Here is a 23257-nt window from a genome sequence, read left to right as displayed (position 1 = left end):
ATGGGTCTCATTAGTGTGGGGTTGATTGACTGGGTATGCAAAGAAGCTAAGGGATGGGGTATACCATAATACTGAGTTAAGTTATGGTGAGTAAAAAAAGTGATGGAGGGTTTTTGTCACTTTTTTTACTCACCATAACTTAACTCAGTATATATGTGTGTAATGTATTTTAGAATTAGATAGATGTAATTTTTGGTCTTGTATGGTGTACTTTAGGTAATGGTGAGGCTTGCTTTTGTATATTGTATTCTTTTTGGTACTTAGATTTTGTCTGATGGTAACTTGTTCTGTTTAACGATTGAAATAGTTAATTTTTTCATTGTTATGGATGGAATTTAAATTGTTTAGTGATTTGATTAATGAATGCTAATTGATTTATGGTGACTTGATTGGTTTAAATAGTATACTTGTTTGGATGTATTGGTATTTTGTTTGGAATATGTTATTGTTAACATTCATTGGCAGAGTGTACATGGTGCGTAGATTGTATGCATCATGTATACAATGTAAATGCAATGTTTTGATTGGCATTTGAGGCTTTTGATTGGCATTTGAGGCTTTTGATTTGAAGATGAGATTGTTTTTTTTTATGAAATATGATTTTATTGTACTGTGTCTGTATGGAGAAGTGGTATTTGCAGTAGAGCATGTTTTTGATAACCCTTCTACATTTATTTGTATATTGGTTCATCATGTGTGGTCATCAGCCGGATATATGTATATATAGTTGCATGATGAAGCCACTGTACAAATTCATGGGTGAAGGGTGGGTATCGGGCCAGTGTGGCTTAACCCCTTAATTACCTTTGCGGTTATTATCCGATAAGGTGTTTAAGGGGTTAATTGATATCTGAATGTAATTGCAATGTATTGGCTTTGTATTGGCTATGTATTTTGTGGGCAACGAAAGACCAGGATGTTGCTGGCGACGGGGGCTTCTTATTGATGAGGTCAGTAGTACTTTATTTATTTGAATATGCTAGTTAATGTGTTTAATAATGGGCAAATAATCTATTATCCCTATCTGGATAATAGTTATTTTGCACATTATTGTACTGTAGGTGTTGGGGGGGGGGGGGTTATGTATTGAATGTATAGGCCAGGTTTATTTTGTTTACATTCAGGGTTTGTTCCGTGGTTCTGCATGAGACCTCTGGAGACCACCTGCGGTCTCCTCGGGTATCTCACGGGTATCAGGCTGGTGGTTCCATGGGTGACACCTGCGGGGATGAAGCGGTGGCCTCCCATCTGTGGGGGCACCGCGGACCCGTAGTCTGCGGGGATGAAGCGGTGGTCCCACATCCGTGGGGGCACCGCGGACCCATAGGTGCGGGGATGAAGCGGTGGTCCCACATCTGTGGGGGCACCGCAGACCTGTAGTGAGCACTCGTGAGTTCCCCAGACCCCTGTGGGAACCACACGAGGCCCCACAGACACCGGTGGGTCTGACCCGGGGCTCCCAGACATCCGCGGGCCTACCGTGGGGACACAATTGTGACCCAAGGAGACCACCTGGGGGTTATGGCGCTTGGCGGGACCCACCAACAGGCCTCCAGAACCTGTTTGAAACGAGCTGCTGGTACCCTGTAGGTCTGTCAGGTGCCCCGCCAGCCCTCCGGGGACTCGCGTGGGGCTGTGTTATGAACCCTGTTTGTAAAAGGATAAATCATGTATTTATGGGGGGGCACAGGGGGTGGGTAATGTATTTAATAAATAGAATGATGCTTATTGTGGGGCTGTGTATTGTTTTTATTGTGGGTACTGGGGGTGGAGGGGGGTATTTTCCCCAACGGTATGTGGGTAGGCCTCCCTTGTGGGTAGTGGGTGAGGGTGGTTAGGCCTCACGGGGTGGGGGGGTTAGTGTGGGAGGGTATGTAGGCTTCCTGAGTGGTGGGTGAGGGTGGGTTAACCCCTTAATGACTGTAGCGGTTAATAACCGCTAAGGTGATTAAGGGGTTAGGGGACATTACATTGGATGTTTTTATTCTTGTGTATGTTTTGCAGCAGCGGAGGGGCCATGGGCAGGATGAAGAGGAGGATGGCCTTCATCATGGCAGCCGGACATGGGTGAGTACTATATGTATTTAATGTATTGATTGGTATTTATGTATTTAAAATGGGCACATTCACTATTATCCATTTGTGGATAATAGTAATTGTGGCCATTACTATACTGTATGTGTTAAGGGGGGGGGGGGGTTCTTTATAAGTATGTATGTGTTTTGACATTAATTTATGGGGTGCACATAATTGGTACTGCAGGCCTGCGGGTAACACCCGAGGGCCCCCGCCGGCCTATAGTATCATTGATGTGCATATATGTGTATGTTAGGGGTTATAGGGGTTTTTGGGGATATATATATATATATATATATATATATATATATATTTATTTATATTTATTTATTTATATTCATTTATTTATTTATATTCATTTATTTATTTATTTATTTAGAAATATTTATTTATTTATTTAGTGTGGGGCTGCTGTGTGTGATTATTTTTTATTGTGGGTAGCGGGTGTGGGTGAAGGGGATATTAGCCCCAACAGTGGTTGTTTAGGGCTTGCGGGTGGGTAGCGGGAGGCCTTAACCCCTTCATGACCATAGCGGTATTAACTGCTACGGTTGTGAAGGGGTTAAGTGTACCCGCAACCCCCCCGCAAGCCCTAAACAAACCACAAGGGCCAAATACCCCCTTCACCCACCCCCGCTACCCACAATAAAGCTGGCACGGTGGGTTAACCCCTTCATTGCCTTAGCGGTTAGCCGCTAAGGTAATGAAGTGGGCTGTACATGCCTTTTTCCTGCCTCGGATGCATGCCGGGGGGCTCCGGTGCGGGTATCAGCTCCAGAGACCCCGGCATCAATCACAGATAGGAAAAAGGCCTGATTTTGTCTATGTGTCGCCCTTGCCGATGCTTCTCCTCCACCAACTTGCCAACTTTAGTTGGCGGGCTGGATTCCCGAAAAACTCTCCATTCTGGCGTGCCGATCAGCAGCGAAAAGCTGATCGGGGCTACTTGAATTCAGCCGAGTTCAAAAAGTGCCGATAAGTGGCTTATCGGCAGCCGGCTGCCGATAAGTTTTATCGGGAACAAAACTTGCAGATAATTCCCACTTATTGGCGCTTACTGAATCGGGAGGGCAAAAAATGGCGAAAAACGCCTTATCGGCGCTTACTGCATGTGGCCCAAAGTGTTGGAAATATTTTAGGATTATTTGATTTTCGATAAAACTATTTTTTTTTGTTAAAGCTTTCTTTTTAGAGCAATTATACACTAACGTCCCTGTTTATTTAAATGTCCTTATTTTACAGGCAGAAGAACTCATTTTGTACCTAAACATGGACTGTGTTGCAGTGTACATGCAACCACACTCAGTGTTTCTGGATAAGGCTTATTTATTGAGCCTTAAAAATACAGCACACAAAAACGGAACTGCTTCTTTTCAGCATGCAGGACACAGACAGTTCATCAAAAATCTACTTTGAAAACAGACCCTGTAGCAGTAATCTTACTTCAGCATTTCAGTCCTATCTCTTGACCAGCTTGCCTACATGTTTGTGTAGCCTTTTGTTTTTAAAGGCCCTTGATGAGGCAGCTGGGTTCAGACTAATTAAGCAGCCCTCTCAACTGAAACTTAACCTCGTCACTGCTGTACTGCAAACCTAAACATATGTTTGCCAGGTATATGGCTGGTGACGTTTATTCACCCTGTCACATTCCTCCCCTGTTAGTGTGTGGCTGGGGCCACGCACGGCTGAAGCCCGACCATCCACCCCGTCTCTAGAAAATAAATCAGCATTTGCATTTTCTTTTCCAGGCCTGTGCTGAATCTTATATGAGAAGGGTTGGAGGGCCATATACCACCTGGTCAGTCTAGCATTGGAGTCCTTCATAGTATTTAAGCACTTTAATGGAACATGGTCTGTTACCAACGTAAAATGGACTCCTGCCAGGTAATGCCTCAAAGCCTCGATTGCCCACTTTACTGCGAGGCACTCCTTCTCAATCACTGAGTAGTTTTTTTCCCTCGGGAACAATTTCCTACTGAGAAAAAGGATTGGATGTTCCACTCCCTCAAACTGTTGTGACAACACTGCCCCTAGCCCTATCTCTGATGCATCCGTTTGCACTACAAAAGGCCTGTTAAAGTCTGGGCTTCTAAGGACGGGACCCTCTGATAGACACCTTTTTATATCCTGTAAGGCTCTCTGGCACTCCCTTGACCATACCACTTTTTTGAGGTACGTTAATGGGGCTGCAACTTCCGAGTAGTTGGGGATGAACCGCCAATAGTACCCTGCTAAACCCAGCAGAGAGCGTACCTGCGTCTTTGTTTGTGGGGTCGGAACTTCTTTCAGGGCAGCTACCTTGTCGGCTAATGGCCTTACTTTTCCACCTCCCACTGCATACCCTAAGTACTTGGTTTCCGCCTTACCTAAGGCACATTTCTTAGGGTTGGCTGTGAGCCCTGCCTCTCTTTGAGGACCGATTTCAGCCTATTTAGATGGGCCTGCCAGTGTCTACTATAAATGACAATGTCGTCTAGGTAGGCTGTGGCATAAGACCTATGAGGTCTCAGCACTTTATCCATGAGTCTCTGAAATTTGGCTCGGGCTCCATGCAGTCCAAATGGCATTGTCACAAACTGGTATAAAACCATGGGAGTGGCAAAGGCTGTTTTGCACTTGGACTTTTCCTCCAAATATATTTGCCAGTATCCTTTTGTTAAATCCAGCATGGATATATATATTCCATGTTACCAAGGACATCTATTAACTCGTCCACCCTTGACATCGGATATGCGTCAAACTTGGATACTGCATTGACCTTTCGGAGGTCCACACAAAATCTTTCCTTCCCATCGGGTTTAGGGACCATAACTAGTGGACTACACCAGCCACTGCATGATTCCTCAATCACGCCTAAGTGTAACATTTCTTGTACCTCCTTCTCTACCAGGGCCTTCCGGCTTCCAGGCACCCTGTAAGGACAAGAACGCACTTTCACCCCAGGTGCTGTCGCTATCTATGTGAAACTAAATTAGTTTGCACCTTGTAAATCAGAAAAAACATAATTGAATTGTGTAAATATTTCTAACAAGTCCCCTTTTTGTTCAGGGGACAATTGGCTACCCATTGGGATTTGTTCGTCACCAATGATGTTCCCCCGTGGGGGCTGAGGACCCAGGTCCGTTTCCTCCTCCACCGGGTGGATGAATAGAGACCGCTGCACCTTCCAGGGTTTCAGCAAATTCACATGGTAAATTTGTTTACCCTTCCTGGACCCTGGTTGAGCGATCTCGTAATCCACATCACCCGTGCGGCGGAGTACTTCAAATGTGCCCTGCCATTTGGCTAGGCGTTTGCTCTCACAACTGGGTAACAATAACATCACCTGGTCTCCCAGGGTGAAACACTCTCATGCGAGCATTTTGATTGTAATGTCTCTCCTGACTGTCCTGGGCTGATCTAAGATTCTCCCTGGCAAACTGTCCAAACACATCTAGGCGCTTCCTAAGGTCTAATACATATTGCAGGGTATTCTTAGAAGGGGACCACTGTTCCTCCCAGGACTCCTTTAGGAGGTCTAGGATACCCTGGGGTTGGCGGCCATACCGTAATTCCAATGTAGAGAATCCCGTGGAGGCCTGGGGAACTTCCCACATGGCAAAAAGCAGAAAAGGGAGAAGTTCCTCCCAGGCTCTCTTCTCTGAATCTACAAATTTTCTCAGCATACCTTTTAGCGTTCGATTAAATCCTTCCACTAATCCGTCAGTCTGTGGATGGTAGACCGATGTCCGAACAGACTTGACCTCTAGTAGTTTTAAGACATCCTGCATTAGTTTTGCCATAAAATTTGTACCTTGGTCTGTCATCATAACCTGGGGAAGTCCAACCCGTGAGAACAGCTACAACAATTTCTTGGCTACTTGCTTCGCCGTTTCTGTCCTCAGGGGGAACGCCTCAGGATATCTTGTTGCATAGTCAACTATTATGAGAATGAACCTGTGTCCTTTCGCAGAAGGTTCTAGAGGTCCTACCAAGTTTACTCCAATCCTCTCAAAGGGAACTGACACCAAGGGTAGGGGAAGCAAGGGGGCTGGTTTTTGTCCCTTCGGACTAGTTAGCTGGCATTCAGGACATGCCGCACATAACTTAGCAATATCACGATGTATCCCTGGCCAATCGAGACGAAATACGGTCCAAGGTTTTATCCCTACCAAGGTGACCACCCCAAGGGACAGTATGGGCTAGGGTGAATACAGATTTAACAAACGCCTTGGGAACCAATATGTGTCTGGTGACCTCCCCTTTTTGTGTCTGCCTATTCACCCTATACAAGATATCATTTGACAATTCAAAATGGTGGAATACTATCACACCCTGTGCATTCAATATCCGTTCATCAATTTTTACCACTTTATCATATTGTCTGGCAAGGACTGGGTCTGCCCTTTTTGTCTGGCGAAAATCAGGGAGGTATAGCTCTAGTAAATTCCCAGGACCTATATGTCCCTCTTTCTGGCCATTCCCAGCCATCACTTGTGACTCCTGGCTATTAGTATGGCTTCCTTGAGTCCCAGATTTCTGCAACCAGTCCTGTTTTTCATAGCGTCTTTGCCTCCGAGACTTTGGAACCCGGTGTCTACTGGGAAACAGGTCTGCCGAGAAGGGGAACAGTTTACCAGGTTTCTCCTGAGCCAGAGAATGAGGCTCCTCCTGAGAGATTGGAGCCATTAGGGTTGAAAAATAAAGGCCAGACACGGCCGAGCACAACGGGGGCAGGGAGCCAAGGAGCGACTCCTACTTCGATCCTGGCCTCCTGACCTTTTATCTGTAGCAGGATTTTGGCCGTTGGATACCATTTTACATCGCCGTGTATACACTCTATACTCCATGGGGAGTCAAAGGAAAGCACGTCAGGCGGTAACAGTTCCCGGAAGACCAGCGTTTTTCCAGAGCCTGAATCTACAAGGGCCTGGACGGTTTTACCCCCAATCTGGACTGGAAGTAACCAGGGTTTGCAACTTCCTCTGGGGAAGGCCGAGGCGACTGTCCTGCTGAAGGAACAATCCATCTGAAGACAGTCCTCATGGCGGTGGCCTTGTTCTCCGCAGGCGGAACATGGAGAGGGTTCCCTCGAAGGAGGGTGCCGCGGATAGCACTCCGCTGGACTGGATACTGGAGACCAGATACTTGACTGGATACTGGATACTGGAGACTGATGGGTCCTGTGGGTGACGTCCTCGGAAGTTCCTCTCATTTGGTGACGAGCTGACATCAGGAAGGGGATGAGGGTCTCGGCGGTGCCCGGCATTTTGACCTCTTCGTTGTTGGAAGGACTGCTCCTTTTGTGGCACTTTGCGGTTGCGTATGGAGGGGCCGTAGTTTCCCCGTTGTTCCAATCTCCCTCTTTGAGTGTCCGCTAGTGCCGGTGAAGTTGGATCCGTCAGGTCCAGGGCACTCGCCTGATCCTCGGCCCCAAGGAAGTTCTCAACGAGTCAGACCGCCAAAGCTAGGGTTCCAGCTGCATGGTGTTTTACCCAAGAGCGTGAGGAAGGGGGTATTCTCTACAGGAATTGTTCCAAAACAACTTGCTCAATCAATTGCCTCCTTAGTGCGCTCCTCGGGTTGTATCCAGCGAGTACACAAGTCCAATAACCGCTGAGAGAGGACCCGGGGTCTCATCTTAGCGTGTACTTCAGGTTCCGGAACGCCTGCCGGTAGGTCTCTGGGGTCAGACCTAAGTGATCCAGTATGGCGGCTTTTACTTGTTGGTAGTCCATTGCCTGATCTGCTGGGAGGCCCTGATATGAGGCCTGGGCTTCTCCTATGAGGAGCGGGGCCAAAGCGGTTGCCCAGCGATCTGCAGACCAGACCTGTGCTCAACACATTTATTAACTATGTTAAACAAAATCACTTGGTGTCACAATTATTTCTGGGTAACACTAGATGTGGCATCTTTATATACTATTATTAGTCACGAACTAGGCATTCAAGCAGTCACTCACTTTCTTAACACTTCTAATTTATATACACCACAAATCACATTTTTATTAGATTGCATTATTTTTTTATTGCAACATAATTATTTTTTGTTTGATCATCACTTTTATCTTCAAAAACAGGGCACGGCTATGGGGACTTCTTTTGCACCTTCTTATGCGAATTTATTTATGGGTTTTTGGGAAAATATTCACATATTTGGTGTCACTAATCCATTCCGCAATAACATTATCTTCTATCGTCGGTACATCGACGACCTCATTCTGATATGGAGGGGAGACTACTCTACACTGAGGGAATTTATTGATTATCTCAACAATAATACCTTTCATTTAAAATTTACCTCATTAATACACATTAATCATATTAATTTTTTGCTGAGAAACAAGGAAAAGAATCCTACAAGATGCACTCACTGGGGGTAGAGCTCAAAATAAATAAATTTTATTAAATGTTAACAAGAAAACTTTCTAATTAAAACCTGATATACAAGCGCATGTTTGGCACAGCGGAGTGTGGAATGCTTACTGCAAGTCTATGCCTGGTTATAGACACTATATGAGTGATTCAGGGTCAGGACTGATAGCTAGTTCGTAATTTGGTGGTGGTGGTGGCAGTATAGAAGATGCCTTCTTGGTAGTCTGTTAACCCCGACCGTATTCACAGTCAAAATGAGGTAATCTAAGGGGTAAATGCCCCAAGCACAAAGTTCATATACTGTTATCCCTAGTTACACTGCAATCATTGTGTTGCTGTACAGGTAATACCAAATATCCGCTCATGAATGGGCGTACTGCTCTGCTGTATGAGTGTATGAAAGGGTTAAACTATTATCCCACTCTATCATGAGTGCTAGGTAGATAGTGATGATAGTTTGGCAACCTTATAGAGTCAGAGGCAGTGAGTAATTCACTCCCCAAAGCCCAGAGTGTCAGGTAGTGCCAAGGGTTAAACAGCTATCACCTTTAACCATAAATGCCCCACACCAGCACAGTGTAAGTGTACTGTTTTCCTTGATTACACTGCAATCACAGTGTTGCTGTGCAGGTAGTACTGAGTTTCTGCTTAATGGATGGGTGTTCTGCTCTGCTGCACATGTGCTGCACAGTCTTGTCTGCTCACACAGAAACTTTTTTAAAAATTCTTCCATTTTTTTTAGCATTTTTTTTTCGTGTATGTGGCCCTTCAACTGCAGGGGCCTCTCAATATCCCGGCACTTCTGACACCATATGTTGCAGGGTACATGCAACCACACACTGGGTTTCTAGATAAGGCTTATAAGGCTTATTATACAGCACACAAAAACAAAACAGCTTCTTTTCAGCATACAAAAACAAAACAGCTTCTTTTCAGCATGCAGGACACAGAAAGTTCATCAAACATGTACTTTGAAAACAGACCTTGTAGCAGTAATCTTACTTCAGCATTTCAGTCCTATCTTTTGACCAGCTTGCCTGCATGTGTGTGTAGCCTGTGTGACAAACGGCTTACTCCGGGGCTCCGCTGCTTGTCCGGGACGGTTAGAACACGGTCTTTTGGGGTAGGTTAAATGAGGAGGCGTCACGTACTGTTCCTTTAAACAGGCTGTGCCTGGTTTATTCAGTCCCAGGCACTGAGACTGCCACAGTGCATACAACAAAACACATCAAAACAAAACTGCTCACCTGAGCGATAACTTAACTTAGATTTCCCTAACTCAGGGTGGAAGTGGCTTTTCCACTTTCCAACAACAAAACAAGGTACTTTTGCAGAGTTAGCCAAATGAATAGAACAATTGAACCTGTGTGGGGAAGGGGCTTCTCCCCACTGTGTTCAGCAGCCTTCCAGGCTCTGGAGAAGAGACAAGAGCAAACAGGAAATCAGTCTTACATACCTGATTTCTAATTAGCATGACAGGTGACAGAAATCCCTCAGTTCCAGCGCTTGCCCAAAACTGTGGGATGGAGTGCATGTATTATAAGGCTGCACTCCCAGGCCAGACAGGATAGAAACTGTTCAGTATCCTGGGAGCCCTATATATGGAATTTATTACCATCCCCTGGTTTCTGTCACATATCCTCCCCCCCAGCTCAGACCCTGAGGGATGAGCGACCATGGATATTAGGGAGTGCATCCTTGACAACCCGTCAGCATTGCCATGTTTGTGCCCTGACCTGTGTTCCACAGAAAATTTAAAGGGTTGTAGGCTTAGGAACCACCTGGTCACTCTAGCATTCTTTTCCCTGTTTTGACACATCCAGGTAAGGGGTGCATGATCTGTGATCAACCGGAATTTTCTCCCCAACAGGTAGTATTTGAGCGTCTCTACAGCCCACTTTATTGCGAGACACTCTTTCTCTACTATGGAGTAATTTTTCTCCTGGGGATTTAGTTTCCTACTTAAATAAAGGATGGGGTGTTCCTCACCTTGAGACTCCTGGGAGAGTACCGCCCCCAGCCCTACCTCAGATGCGTCGGTTTGGACTACGAACTCTTTGGAGAAGTCAGGTGTGACCAACACTGGTTGGGCACAGAGAGCTTCTTTCAGGCTTCTAAAGGCCTGTTCGGTTTCGGGGGACCACTTTACCATAAGTGGCCCTCTTGCTTTTGTGAGGTCGGTTAGTGGGGTTGCCTTAGTCGCAAAATTGGGAATAAACCTTCTATAGTACCCAATTAACCCCAAAAAGGTCCTTACTTGTTTTTTTGTAACTGGCCTTGGCCAACCTTGTATCGCCTCCACTTTGAGTGTTTGGGGTTTGAGTAAACCTCTGCCAATAGAATACCCCAGATACTTGGCCTCCTCCAGACCAATGGTGCATTTAGCGGGGTTAGCAGTTAGTCCAGCAGACCGAACTGCGTCGAGCACAGCTTGGACCTTTGGAAGGTGGGATTGCCAATCTTCACTATGGATTACCACATCATCCAGGTAGGCAGCAGCATACCGAGCATGTGGTTTTAAAATTTTATCCATCATTCTTTGGAATGTGGCGGGAGCTCCATGTAAGCCAAAAGGCAGCACCCTATACTGAAAGAGGCCGTCTGGGGTTGAGAAGGCTGTCTTTTCTTTTGCCCTTTCTGTGAGGGGAACCTGCCAGTACCCTTTTGTTAGGTCTAGGGTTGTGAGATATCGGGCTTTGCCCAGTCTCTCTACAAGTTCATCTACCCTGGGCATAGGGTAAGTATCAAATTTTGACACCGCGTTTAGTTTCCGGTAGTCATTACAAAACCTTGTTGTACCATCTGGCTTTGGGACTAAGACTATAGGGCTGTTCCACCCACTTTGGGATTCCTCAATTACGCCTAGTTTTAGCATTTTTTTAACCTCTAAACTTATAGCCTCTCTTTTGGCCTCTGGGATTCGGTACGGTTTAAGGTTAACTCGGACCCCCGGTTCAGAGACTAGGTCATGTTCAATTACGCTAGTTCTACCTGGCTGTGTAGAGAAGATTTCTTTGTTTCTGCTCACTAAATTCTGAACCTCTTGTTTCTGATGAACGGACAGGGTTTCAGCTATGCTAACCTCTGGGTCAGTTTCTTGACTCTCTGACGGACCTGGGGTTACTAGGGTTGACAAGACTTCTCTATCTTTCCAGGGCTTGAGTAGGTTAATATGGTAAATTTGCTCAGGTTTCCTCCTACCTGGCTGTCTTACCTTATAATTTACTTCTCCCACTCTTTCCAAGACCTCATATGGCCCATGCCATTTAGCAAGGAATTTACTTTCCACGGTGGGAACCAGAACTAGTACCCTATCACCTGGAAAAAAAATTCTGACCCTAGCACCCTTATTATACGTATTCCTCTGTGCTTCTTGAGCTTTCTCCATGTGTTCCTTCACTATGGGTAGGACTGCAGCAATGCGGTCCTGCATCTGGGCAACATGCTCTATTACACTTCTGTAAGGGGTAACCTCGTGTTCCCAAGTCTCTTTGGCTATATCCAGTAAGCCCCTTGGGTGTCGGCCATACAATAGTTCAAACGGGGAGAAGCCTGTGGATGATTGGGGAACTTCCCTAATGGCAAATAACAGGTACGGTAACAAACAATCCCAGTTTTTCCCATCTTTATCGACCGCCCGCCGTAACATGCTCTTTAAGGTTTTATTGAACCTTTCCACTAAACCATCTGTTTGTGGATGATAGACTGAGGTTCTGAGATGCTTGATTTTTAGGAGTTTACATAACTCTTTTGTTACTTGGGACATAAACGGTGTTCCCTGGTCAGATAGAATCTCTTTAGGAATTCCAACCCGGGAAAACAGAACTACTAACTCTTTTGCTATGTTTTTGGCAGAGGTGCTACGTAGGGGAACTGCCTCCGGATATCGGGTGGCATAATCTAATATTACCAATATATGCTGATGTCCCCTAGCAGACTTTATTAGGGGTCCTACTAGATCCATAGCAATCCGGTCAAATGGTACCTCTATTATGGGAAGGGGTACCAATGGGCTGCGGTACGCCTTGAACGGGGCGGTGATCTGACATGCTGGGCATGAGGAACAATAATTCGTAATTTCTGCCAGAACCCCAGGCCAATAGAAGCTTCGGAGAACCTTTTCTTTTGTCTTTTCCACCCCTAGGTGTCCCCCCAATGGATGACTATGTGCGAGGTGTAACACTACATTACGGAATGTCCGTGGTACCAACAATTGTTTAGTTGTAACTGATTTTCTTTTATCAACCCGATATACTAGGTCGTTCTCTACCTCGAAGTAGGGGTAAGCAAGCGACCTATCTGGTTGGCCAAGAGTACTATTCAGGTCCCGTATATTTCCCCTTGCTACCTCTAATGTGGGGTCCTCCCACTGGGCCTTCTTAAAACTCCCAGGACTGACCTCTAGGTCAGCGAGGGTCTTATCCGGTTCTGGGGTGGTAAGTGTCTGATCAACATCCTGATTTGGGGTATTCCCTACCAAAGTAGTGATGGGGAAGGGAATTTTACAGCACTCCTCCTTTTCCCCCTTCTTATTTGGGCCCTCGTCAACCTCCATTTCTGAAAACGGGAAAGGATTTATTTCTTCTAATACTTCGTTATGGTCCGCTATTGAACTCTGGGCGCTATTCTGAGCGGGGGACCACATTTTTAGAAAATGGGGAAAGTCGGTCCCTATTAACACATCATGTGCCAGTTTGGGTACAATACCCACCTTGAAATCTAAAGAACCAAACTCTGTTTCAAAAAAAACATCAACAGTGGAATATTCATGATTATCCCCATGTATACAACAAATTGCCATTCTTTGTGAACTGTTTCCCTGTTTCTTCTTAATGGGCAAGAGGTATTCGGACACTAGTGTGACCATGCTCCCAGAGTCCAGAAGTGCCCGAACCCTCCTACCATTAACCTTTACAAATGCCCACAGATGGTTATTCAAGGGGTCCTCTGGGCTAGGGCGCATACATTGGGACAACAGCGAATAAGGTTCCACGCTGTTGCATTGCATGGGCTCATCATTTAGTGGGCAGATTTTTGCTGTGTGGCCCCTCTCATGACAATTTACACATTTAGGTACATAGTCTGTGTCCCACTTAGAGCCTTTTCCCGGCTCCCCATGTTGGCTATTGCCCTTAGTGTGCGAACCACTGTTGCTGGTGCTGCGTGAAGGTGGTCGCCGCTCTTCAGCTCCCCTTAACCCCGGTACCCTTTTACCGTCTCTGGAAGAGTCCTGGAACCTCGGGTAGTGGGGTTGCTCCACGACTGTGGGTTGCGGGTGCTCTCCTGCTGCATTGTACCTTTCTACGAGGGCCACAAGCTCATCCGCATTGTGGGGGTCACTCCGACTGACCCAATGGCGTAAGGCAGAGGGAAGTTTCCTCAAGAACTGGTCCATGACCAACCGTTCCACGATGTGGCTTGCTGAGTTGATCTCGGGTTGTAGCCACTTCCGGGCGAGGTGGATGAGGTCATACATCTGGCTTCGGGTGGCTTTATCCATCGTGAAGGACCATGCGTGAAACCTTTGGGCGCGAACAGCCGTGGTTACGCCGAGGCGGGCGAGGATCTCGAACTTCAATTTTGCATAGACGTTAGCTTCGGCTGGCTCTAGATCAAAGTAAGCCTTCTGGGGTTCGCCGCTTAGGAAGGGTGCGATTAGACCAGCCCACTCAGCTTCTGGCCATCCCTCTCTCTGTGCCGTGCGTTCAAACGTGAGAAGATAGGCTTCCACATCATCCGAGGGTCCCATCTTCTGAAGGTAGTGGCTTGCCCTGGTCATTTTCGGAACTGGGGCTGCCGCTGCCAGTGGAAGGTTACTGATAGTCCCCCTCAGGATCTCGACTTCCTGCTGTAAGCCCTGAGCGAACCGCTGTTGCTCCTCTCTCAGCAAGCGGTTTGTCTCTTGCTGGTTTGCATTCGCCTGTTGCAGGATTGCATTAGTCTCTTGCTGGTTTATTAACAGCTGTCGCTGGGTTTCACTCGCCTGTTGCTGGGCTTCATTCGCGTCTTTGTGGACAGCGACATTGCGTACCAGCGCACTCACCACGTCTTCCATCTTGTTTGGAGAGAGAGAAAAAAAAATTTTTTTTTTTTTTTTTTTTTTTTAAGTTCTTTAACCCCCAGACCTTTTAGTGTTCTGCCCGCATTCTCCACCATATGTGACAAACAGCTTACTCCGGGGCTCCGCTGCTTGTCCGGGACGGTTAGAACACGGTCTTTTGGGGTAGGTTAAATGAGGAGGCGTCACGTACTGTTCCTTTAAACAGGCTGTGCCTGGTTTATTCAGTCCCAGGCACTGAGACTGCCACAGTGCATACAACAAAACACATCAAAACAAAACTGCTCACCTGAGCGATAACTTAACTTAGATTTCCCTAACTCAGGGTGGAAGTGGCTTTTCCACTTTCCAACAACAAAACAAGGTACTTTTGCAGAGTTAGCCAAATGAATAGAACAATTGAACCTGTGTGGGGAAGGGGCTTCTCCCCACTGTGTTCAGCAGCCTTCCAGGCTCTGGAGAAGAGACAAGAGCAAACAGGAAATCAGTCTTACATACCTGATTTCTAATTAGCATGACAGGTGACAGAAATCCCTCAGTTCCAGCGCTTGCCCAAAACTGTGGGATGGAGTGCATGTATTATAAGGCTGCACTCCCAGGCCAGACAGGATAGAAACTGTTAAGTATCCTGGGAGCCCTATATATGGAATTTATTACCATCCCCTGGTTTCTGTCACACCTGGTATTTTTAAAGCCTCTTGATGAGACAGCTGGGATCAGACTAATTAAGCAGCCCTCTCAACTGAAACTTAACCTCGTCACTGCTGCACTGCAAACCTAAACATAGGTTTGCCAAGTAAATGGCTGGTGACGTTTATTCACCCTGTCACAGACTGGTTATTTAATAAAAGTGGAAACAGGCTCAAATGTATTATTATTATTATTATTATGATCATGATAATTATCATTGTCACAGGCCCGGTAGTTGATCAGGATGCTTTGGTGGAAGCGCTTACAAATAGGAGGATCAAAGCTGCGGCTTTAGATGTCACGTATCCTGAACCACTTCCAAGGTACGTTCTTTTTGGCTTTAGGAAATTGAATCCTATAAAATGCCTGTTTCTGCTGGGTGTCTCCGGCTTATCGTTCTGCCAGCCTGACTCATGTCATCTTGAAATGGTGATCTTAGCCTTGTTTTTTTAACTCTAAACCGAGTGCATTCTGATTTTCAGGATAACATGCAATTAGTATAATATTAAGAGCCAGATCCATAATGCTCTGTTAAACCAGGACTCATAACGTGCTGTTACCTAAAAGAAAATTGGACGTTCTGTTCCGAGTAAACATAACATGGTATCCTCAGACTATTTATATGGAAAGCAAAGTCTGAATTACTCATTTGCATAGGCCTAACATCCTGTTAATATAGAACAACATTGTGTTATCTTCCAAAAACGTGACCGAAAAAATGTCTTGGCGTTGATCTAATCTAGACCCAAAAATAGATAAGATTTCACCGGAGTAGAGAGAGAGCAGAGGAGATAGGAATAATCCTGTTATTGAAATCATGTGTAACTGTGGTGGTACTCCCTTCCAGACACATGAAAAGGCCTTATTTTAGGGTCTGGGTGTGAGTAACGCATGACTTAGTGTTATGTTGGTGAACTCGCCACGTTAAAATTAACCGATTTTGGTGGTATGACGGTGCTATGATAATGCCTTATTTACATGTCATTATCACTAACACTCGTTCTAGTTAACGCAATTCTCTTTAAGGGAGAAAACATGGCTTAATGTTGGGTCACTGTTCTTTGAATATACACTGTTGGTCTTAATGTGACATGACTCTTGATTGCCCCTTGACATAGCTACCACATCATAAGGTCTGGCATTCCTGGGTCCACACAACGATGTGGGATTTTTGTTTGTTTTTAGCTTCCGTGGAGCTCTGGACGCGATCTCACCGGACGGGAATGGAAGAGGAGGCTCCACCTCTTCCGTTCCCATCAGCAGTAATGTGGCAATCATGTGATCACTCCTGTGCCGGAGGGACAGTTGCACGCTGGCGCTGCAGCCCCTCTGGCACACAAAGGGTGTTTTGTGGATCTGGGCCTAAGAATGTTGAACTGGTTAAAACGCAGGATCACTTAACATCATATACAGTACCGGCAGCTTTTATTCGATGTAATGCCGGCGGCATGCCGGGGCCTACTCCGGGTGGCGCCAGTCAAGACCGCGCGCCGCCGCGGTTCCACCACGCACCCCCCCTCCACTTCAGGCGCATTTTTGCCCCCCTTCACGACCCGAACCCGGCTCCTGCTCTGCCCCTCTGCTTCCCCGCACCCCCGCTTACCTCAATTTACACTCCAGGGGTGTCGGGGAAGCCGGGGAAGCCGGGCGCGTCACGTGACGTCACAGTGCGCCGCAACAAGCCGCGTCACCACGCTTCCCGCACGCATCCTGCCGTGCGGGAAGTGTTCGAATAAAAGCTGCCGGTACAGTACGTCTACTGCTACAGAGTGAAGAGACATCTTAAATGTGTGTGGTGGGGGGGGTTTAAGGGACTAAATTGTTAGTTTGATCAGAATTAATTATTTTCTCCATGTTTTATTGAGAAGAATGGACTACAGTAGCCTTACTTGAGACGAGCCAAAATAACTGACAGCAGAACAACCAGTAGGATTAAATCTTGTGCCTTTTATAGCATTCAAGTTTTGTCAAGTATTCACTTTAGCATCAATAATGAGAACAACGTGAATTCATGAACAACAGTGTTCATGGCTTTGTGAATTTTTTCCAAAAGTGGGAAATGTTACTCTTCTCACACTTTATTATTTTCACATTATGTCCAAGCTAGTGGGTTCTAATGATTAATGACTTACACTTGCAATGCTGTTGCACTTACACACCAACTTTATTTTTTCTTTAGAAATCATCCATTGCTGACCATGAAGAATGTTATTGTGACCCCCCACATTGGAAATGCAACTGATAAAACCAGGCAGAAAGTTGCAGAAAAACTAGTATCAAACGTATGTGCCATCATAAAGGGGTTTCCGATAACGGACATAGTGACAGCACCATGATGATGTTATGTTTACACGTCACTTTTTTATTTCCCACTCGTGCACTTTTCAATACATTCTCACTAACGCAGTAATCAGGAAACAGAAAACGCTGCAATAATAAGCATCCAATAAACCAGATATGTTCCTAATTCACCAAGCTGAGCAACTAGCAGTTACATGCTTGTAAAATGTGGGATTTAAGAGCACTAGTATCTTTCTTTATTTTATAAGTCTTTTTTACAAGGAACCTATAGTTCGATATGCATCTTGATTTTAAGAACATCCTATGAACTTTTTGGGAGGAAAAGGGAATTTGCCAAAGACTGTAAGTTTTCCAGACATGAACTGAACCCACATGCTTGTGGATTCAAAGAAAACACATTATGCCAGACCCTCACCCAAGTACATGTAGAATAACTTCTTGGTATGTCTGTCTGAGTAGAATTATTCTATCAATTTAACCCCCATTGCAACAGAATTGATCTAATTAACAACTCCTTGGTATGTCTGTCTGAGTAGAAAAAAACCCTCCCTTAATTATTAGTCAAGTGAATATGTTTAGAGTTTATTTTGTTAGTCTATCTTGATTGTGCCATATGGCTGTGTAACATCTTAAGTGTCACATATAAAGTGTCTGTGAAGTTAATATTGGAGTTCAATAGGTGGTAAAGGCTACAAGAAGAACTGGACCCCGCCCTTCATCAACAATCCTGAAACTGTGAGAAGTTGACTTTGTAAATGCTCTGACAATTTGTACACATTGATAGACGCAGTATCTAAACTGCAGCTTCAGTGCTGTACTGCCCTGCCAGGTCTCATTTACGCACCTTTTTTTCAACTCCCACTCTTAGGCCACGGGCATGGTCAGCGCTTAGGCGCTGACCCGCGCTGACGCTTGTCAGTAAGCCCCTGCAGCCGCAATGAGAGCGGCTTTAGCAGGGGCTCGCGCATGCTTCCGCAAGCGTGCAGAAGCGTAGCCGACAATAATTTTTTAATTGAGCGCTCACGGGAGCGCAGGGCCGGTCACGTGAGCGGTTCGCCCAATGAGGGCGAACCAGCTCTGTGACGTCACTGGCCCGCCCCCGGACGGCGTGTGAACTAAGGCCAGGGAAAGCACCCTCTTTCCCTCAGCCTCAGCACGCCTCCGCACACCTGAAGTCACTAAGGACTCAGCCTTATCCTCCAATACCTCCTGCCTCTCATTATGTCCTCCCTATTTGCAGTTTTTTTCACTCCTGTGTAAACTTTTCTCTTCTCACCAATTTACCCACTCCCCTCGTATCCACATTTCTTCATCGCTCCTCCCCCCAACCTATGCCTGTGCCCAAACACTGCACCACTATTTACACAGCTCTTTCCCAACAACTTCTACACCCCTCAATAAAAAGCACCCCCACAAGTCCTCTATTCACTTCCTCTCTCTCTACTCCTCCTTCTTGCTGCTGGGGATATCTCTCCTAATCCTGGACCCAGTCATATACACATCTGTTCTCACCCACACCCCCATGCCACCTCTTTCCCTTCTAATGGTATTAACCCATCTAATTTAATACTGACCAACCATAAAAACCACATCGCAAAAGAAGTATCACAATAGCCTGGACTCATGGCTACTTTCCCACACTCAGTCACTCCTACCAACAATTGGGACCAAGCACTGCCATCTACTGCACTTATTCCCTCACCTGCTGTCTCTGTAAGTCTCCCAACATACCACTTATATTGTAAGCTCTCTGGGGCAGGGATTTCCTTTCCTATTGTCAGACTTTGCTGCGCTTATTGTATTATTATTATAATACCCTGTGCTGTATTGTCTTTGTGAAGCATTGAGTACACTTTTGGCGCTATATAAATAAAGACTTACATACATAATGCAGATTTAGTATGACATCTCTAAACCAATTCCTCACATTAATAATACTGTACATATAATTATGCATACATTGTACTCTATTTGGTCGATTTACCCTTTCGCCATATTTTCTCAACAAGTGTGCTGTATATGACTAAATGTTATAATTAATTGAACATATGTAATGAATAAATACTACTGAACATCGTGGTTTTCTCCAACTTTATATTTTGTCCGTGTCACGGTTGACCAGAACTTTTAACACCTTTACCACCGGTTCACTATCCCCAGACAGGACACAATAGTTGAATAAACAAAAGTTTATTCTGGCAAGCCAGCAATCATACAAATCACACAATCACAGTGTTACACTCACCAACAGGGGCCTGTGGGGGGAAAATCTAACTTCAACTAGGTGCAGGGGCCTGCTTCGGTAGGCTTGCCCTGAACAGCTACATGTCCTGCTTTTCAGTGCTATTCTTCCAATTTCTAATAGCCCGCCAATTGGGATGTCACCGTCTCCATCCATACTCTCTCTGACATGTCTGGTACTCTGATCGGGCATGCTCCTTTAATAGGCCTCGGTCTCCTATCTTTTCCATGGAGCAGAGGCCGCCGATCAATCAGAACACGGATCGTGACGGTGCAGCCAATTGGAGGACGAGGGCTAGTCCAGCTGCACCAATCAGAGGAGTTAGCCCGCTTAAGGACTCTAAACCATCCCTATTGCAGTGAGGTTCTAGCAAGCGGGAAAATCAAACTGGCCAATGGGAATCGTGCCTGCAGGGTTCAGACCCGGCAATGGCTCCCCTGGCCAGCCCAATACCCCCTGCTGGGTTGGCGCCTCCAGCGTCTCGGGAGAACAAAGGCTCTTCACTGTCGAAAACCAGTTCCCAAACCTGAATCACAGCCCTTCCCCACTCACCATTGTCCAGGTACTCAAGCCGCTCCCAATCTCTGAAACGAACCAGCATTTGTCTGTATTCAGCCGAGCTAAGTGAATTACTGTTTCTGCACAAGGAGAAATGTCCAAAACACAATGGTCTTGGCTGCCTTACTAACTGCATGGGCAACATACTACCACAGGGAATAAGGTGTTTTAATATACAATCCCCATTCCCCAAGACACACAGTTTTCCCTCTTTCAGATATCACACAGTGACATAGCTCTCATCTGTAAAAGGTTGCACGAAATACATTACGTTCAGGCCAAAATTAGCCTCACAGAGGCGGCCATTACACACAGTATTGGGGCAGCCAGTCAGGTTTCACCTTTATTATGTGAGGCTGCTACCCGTACTGTGACAGTCTGCTTTCAGCTGTTGATTCTGCATATATTTAAATTATGGCTGTATCTAGTCTTCTCCAACTCCGTTATTTGGAATGAACAAGTTACTCATTCTCTGATGAACTCTTGCAATCTGTTAAGACTGATATCCATTTTAAAGAAGAAACAAATACTACTATCAATGTGATAGAATGTTTTTTAGCGCATGTGACTTCACAACAATATAAAGGTAGTGTTGAAAAAGCTGCACATAAATAAAATAGGACCCCATGAGCGTAATGCAACTCTGAGTGAAGACTTTCCAAGATGTACAATGGCGCAAAACACTCCCAGGGCATGAAAGCAAAAATGGGAACAAATAATACACAAATCTTCAGTCAAAGGGACCTATTCTGTAAACTTCGATAACTGACTCATCGAGGATTTTGAGCAGTTCCCTAATGATTTGGCAATGTTGCTATTCAGAAAGCTCCGATGACCTGCCAAACTCGTTTAGGAAGTACATCTCCCTGAGCGGTCTTACTCCTGTTTTAACACACCGAGCGGAAGCTCAAAAAGAGCTCTAACTCGCGTTTTTTTTTTATAAAGAAATCACCCTTCTCTAGTTCTCTGATGAGATCATCGAGGCTCTCAACTAGTGAGAAGCTTGCAGGTCTCATCTCGCCACACCAAGGGTGGTGGGACGGGATTTTCGGTAGGACTTAGAAGAAAATTTTTATTTTTACTGCATCAGATTGAAGCCGAAAATCTCCGAAGCTGTCCCGCATTAATACCATCTCCGAAGACTCCCTGCTTCAGTCCAATGTAATAAAAATACATTTACAGGCAGCTTCATTACCTTAGAGGCTAACCGCTAAGGTAACGAAGGGGTTAAATACCAGTGCCTGGTTTATTGGGAGTAGCGGGGGTGGGTTAAGGTGGTATTTGGCAAATGGTGGGTGTTTAGGCATTGCGGGAGGGTTGCGGGAAGAGTTAACCCTTTCATTACCTTAGTGGTTAGTACCACTAAGGTAATGAAGAGGTTAATCCTTCCCGCTACCCACCGGTAGGCATAAACACCCACCACAGGCCAAATACCAACTTCATCTTCCCCCCCCCCCTCTAACCCCAATACTGCCAAACCGCTTGCTTCCCTAATCAACTCTATCTTGCCTTCAGGCCATATCCCTCAGACCTGGAAAACTGCCAGGGTTGTCCCAATCTTCAAAAGTGGGGACAAAAACACTGTTTCAAACTACAGGCCAATCTCTCTTCTCCCAATACTATCCAAAGTCATGTTAAAAAGTGTTCACTCCCAATTAAGTGATTACTACTGCACCGACACACTTTATTCGAGCAAATACCCAGTATGTACCTGGCAGATACCTGGAATGCGCCGCTCCTCACCTCTGACAAGCCCCGTTGCATTTGCCTTCCCAGCCTGGGTTCATGCCTGGCTGACGGGCGGCTGATCTGTTAAATGATAATGATTAGGATTTAATAGGCTGCAATGCTTCGCGTGTCTACCAGATGGCATAAATTCATGAATTGTAATGCAGTGTATATATATATACTGTGCAGTATTGCAGCCAGCGGGAATAAAATGCTTCAATCCCTGCCTGGAAAATAACCCAATGCACTCGGGCAGAAAAAAGTCACAAACCTCAATACACCCGGGTATACCCGAATTCGTGGGACTAGCCGAGCTCGAATAAAGTGTGTCGCCAGTGTATACCAAGACACATTTCCCTAGCCAATTCCAATCTGGCTTTCACCCCAAACACTCCACGGTAACTACCCTCCTAAAAGTTTGCAATGAGATTCAGTGTGGAATGGACCTGGGACAACTTACTGGTGCAATTTTCCTAGATTTTTCAAAGTCTTTTGAAACTGTTGATCGTATTATCTTGCTAAACAAACGCCAGAGCTCTGGAATAGGGGAGCATGCTTTAAAATGGTTTCATTCCTACCTATCAGGTAGATCGCAACATGTGTCCAACTCAGGCACTAACTCCAACCCCTTGGATATCACCTGTGATGTTCCGCAAGGCTCGGTTCTGGGGCCCCTACTCTTCTCAGTGTTCATCAATGATCTTCCTTACAGCTTGTAAGGCAGCCTCAATACACATGTATGCAGATGACACAATCCTATATGCACACAGCCCTAACCTCTATGACCTGGGACACGTACTTCAATCTGACTGAGACTTGAAAATTGGATTTCCCAAAACAAACTGTTTCTAAACACAGACAAGACTGTAACAATGGTATTTGGGACAGAGGCTACATTTCTAAAGCTTCCAATGAAGGAGCTACAGATCAGAACGACTCTAATACTATCCTCGCCCCTGTTACTAGTTTCAAATATTTGGACATATGGTTTGACTCCCATTTGACATTTGGGTTGCACATTAATACCCTGACATCCAAAACCTATGCCAAACTAGGTGTACTATATAGGAATAAATCCTCCCTAAGTCTGCTGGTCAGAAAGCATAACGCACAGCAGATGCTGATGACAACTGTAGACTATGGGGACATAGTATATGGCACGGCACCCCAAACTCACCTCAGCAAACTTGATACCCTCTACAACTCAATATGCCACTTTGTCCTCCAATGCAATTACAACACACATCACT

The 23257-nt window shown here is 45.6% G+C and overlaps 1 protein-coding gene across 1 annotated transcript in view; it reads left to right on the top strand.

Annotated features, from left to right (window-relative positions):
• LOC142486966 (putative 2-ketogluconate reductase) overlaps positions 1-19473 on the top strand; it is a 46450-nt gene extending 26977 nt beyond the window's left edge. The window contains exons 4-5 of the mRNA XM_075585547.1: positions 15405-15501; positions 17358-19473. Coding sequence (XP_075441662.1) covers positions 15405-15501; positions 17358-17514 — 254 coding nt within the window. The 3' untranslated portion in view covers positions 17515-19473. The remainder of the gene's footprint in view (positions 1-15404; positions 15502-17357) is intronic.
• Positions 19474-23257: the final 3784 nt, after the last annotated feature.

The sequence above is a fragment of the Ascaphus truei genome, chromosome 2 (genome assembly GCF_040206685.1).
Source record: "Ascaphus truei isolate aAscTru1 chromosome 2, aAscTru1.hap1, whole genome shotgun sequence".
Lineage (NCBI taxonomy): Eukaryota > Metazoa > Chordata > Amphibia > Anura > Ascaphidae > Ascaphus > Ascaphus truei.
This window is presented reverse-complemented; position numbering and strand designations above follow the sequence as displayed.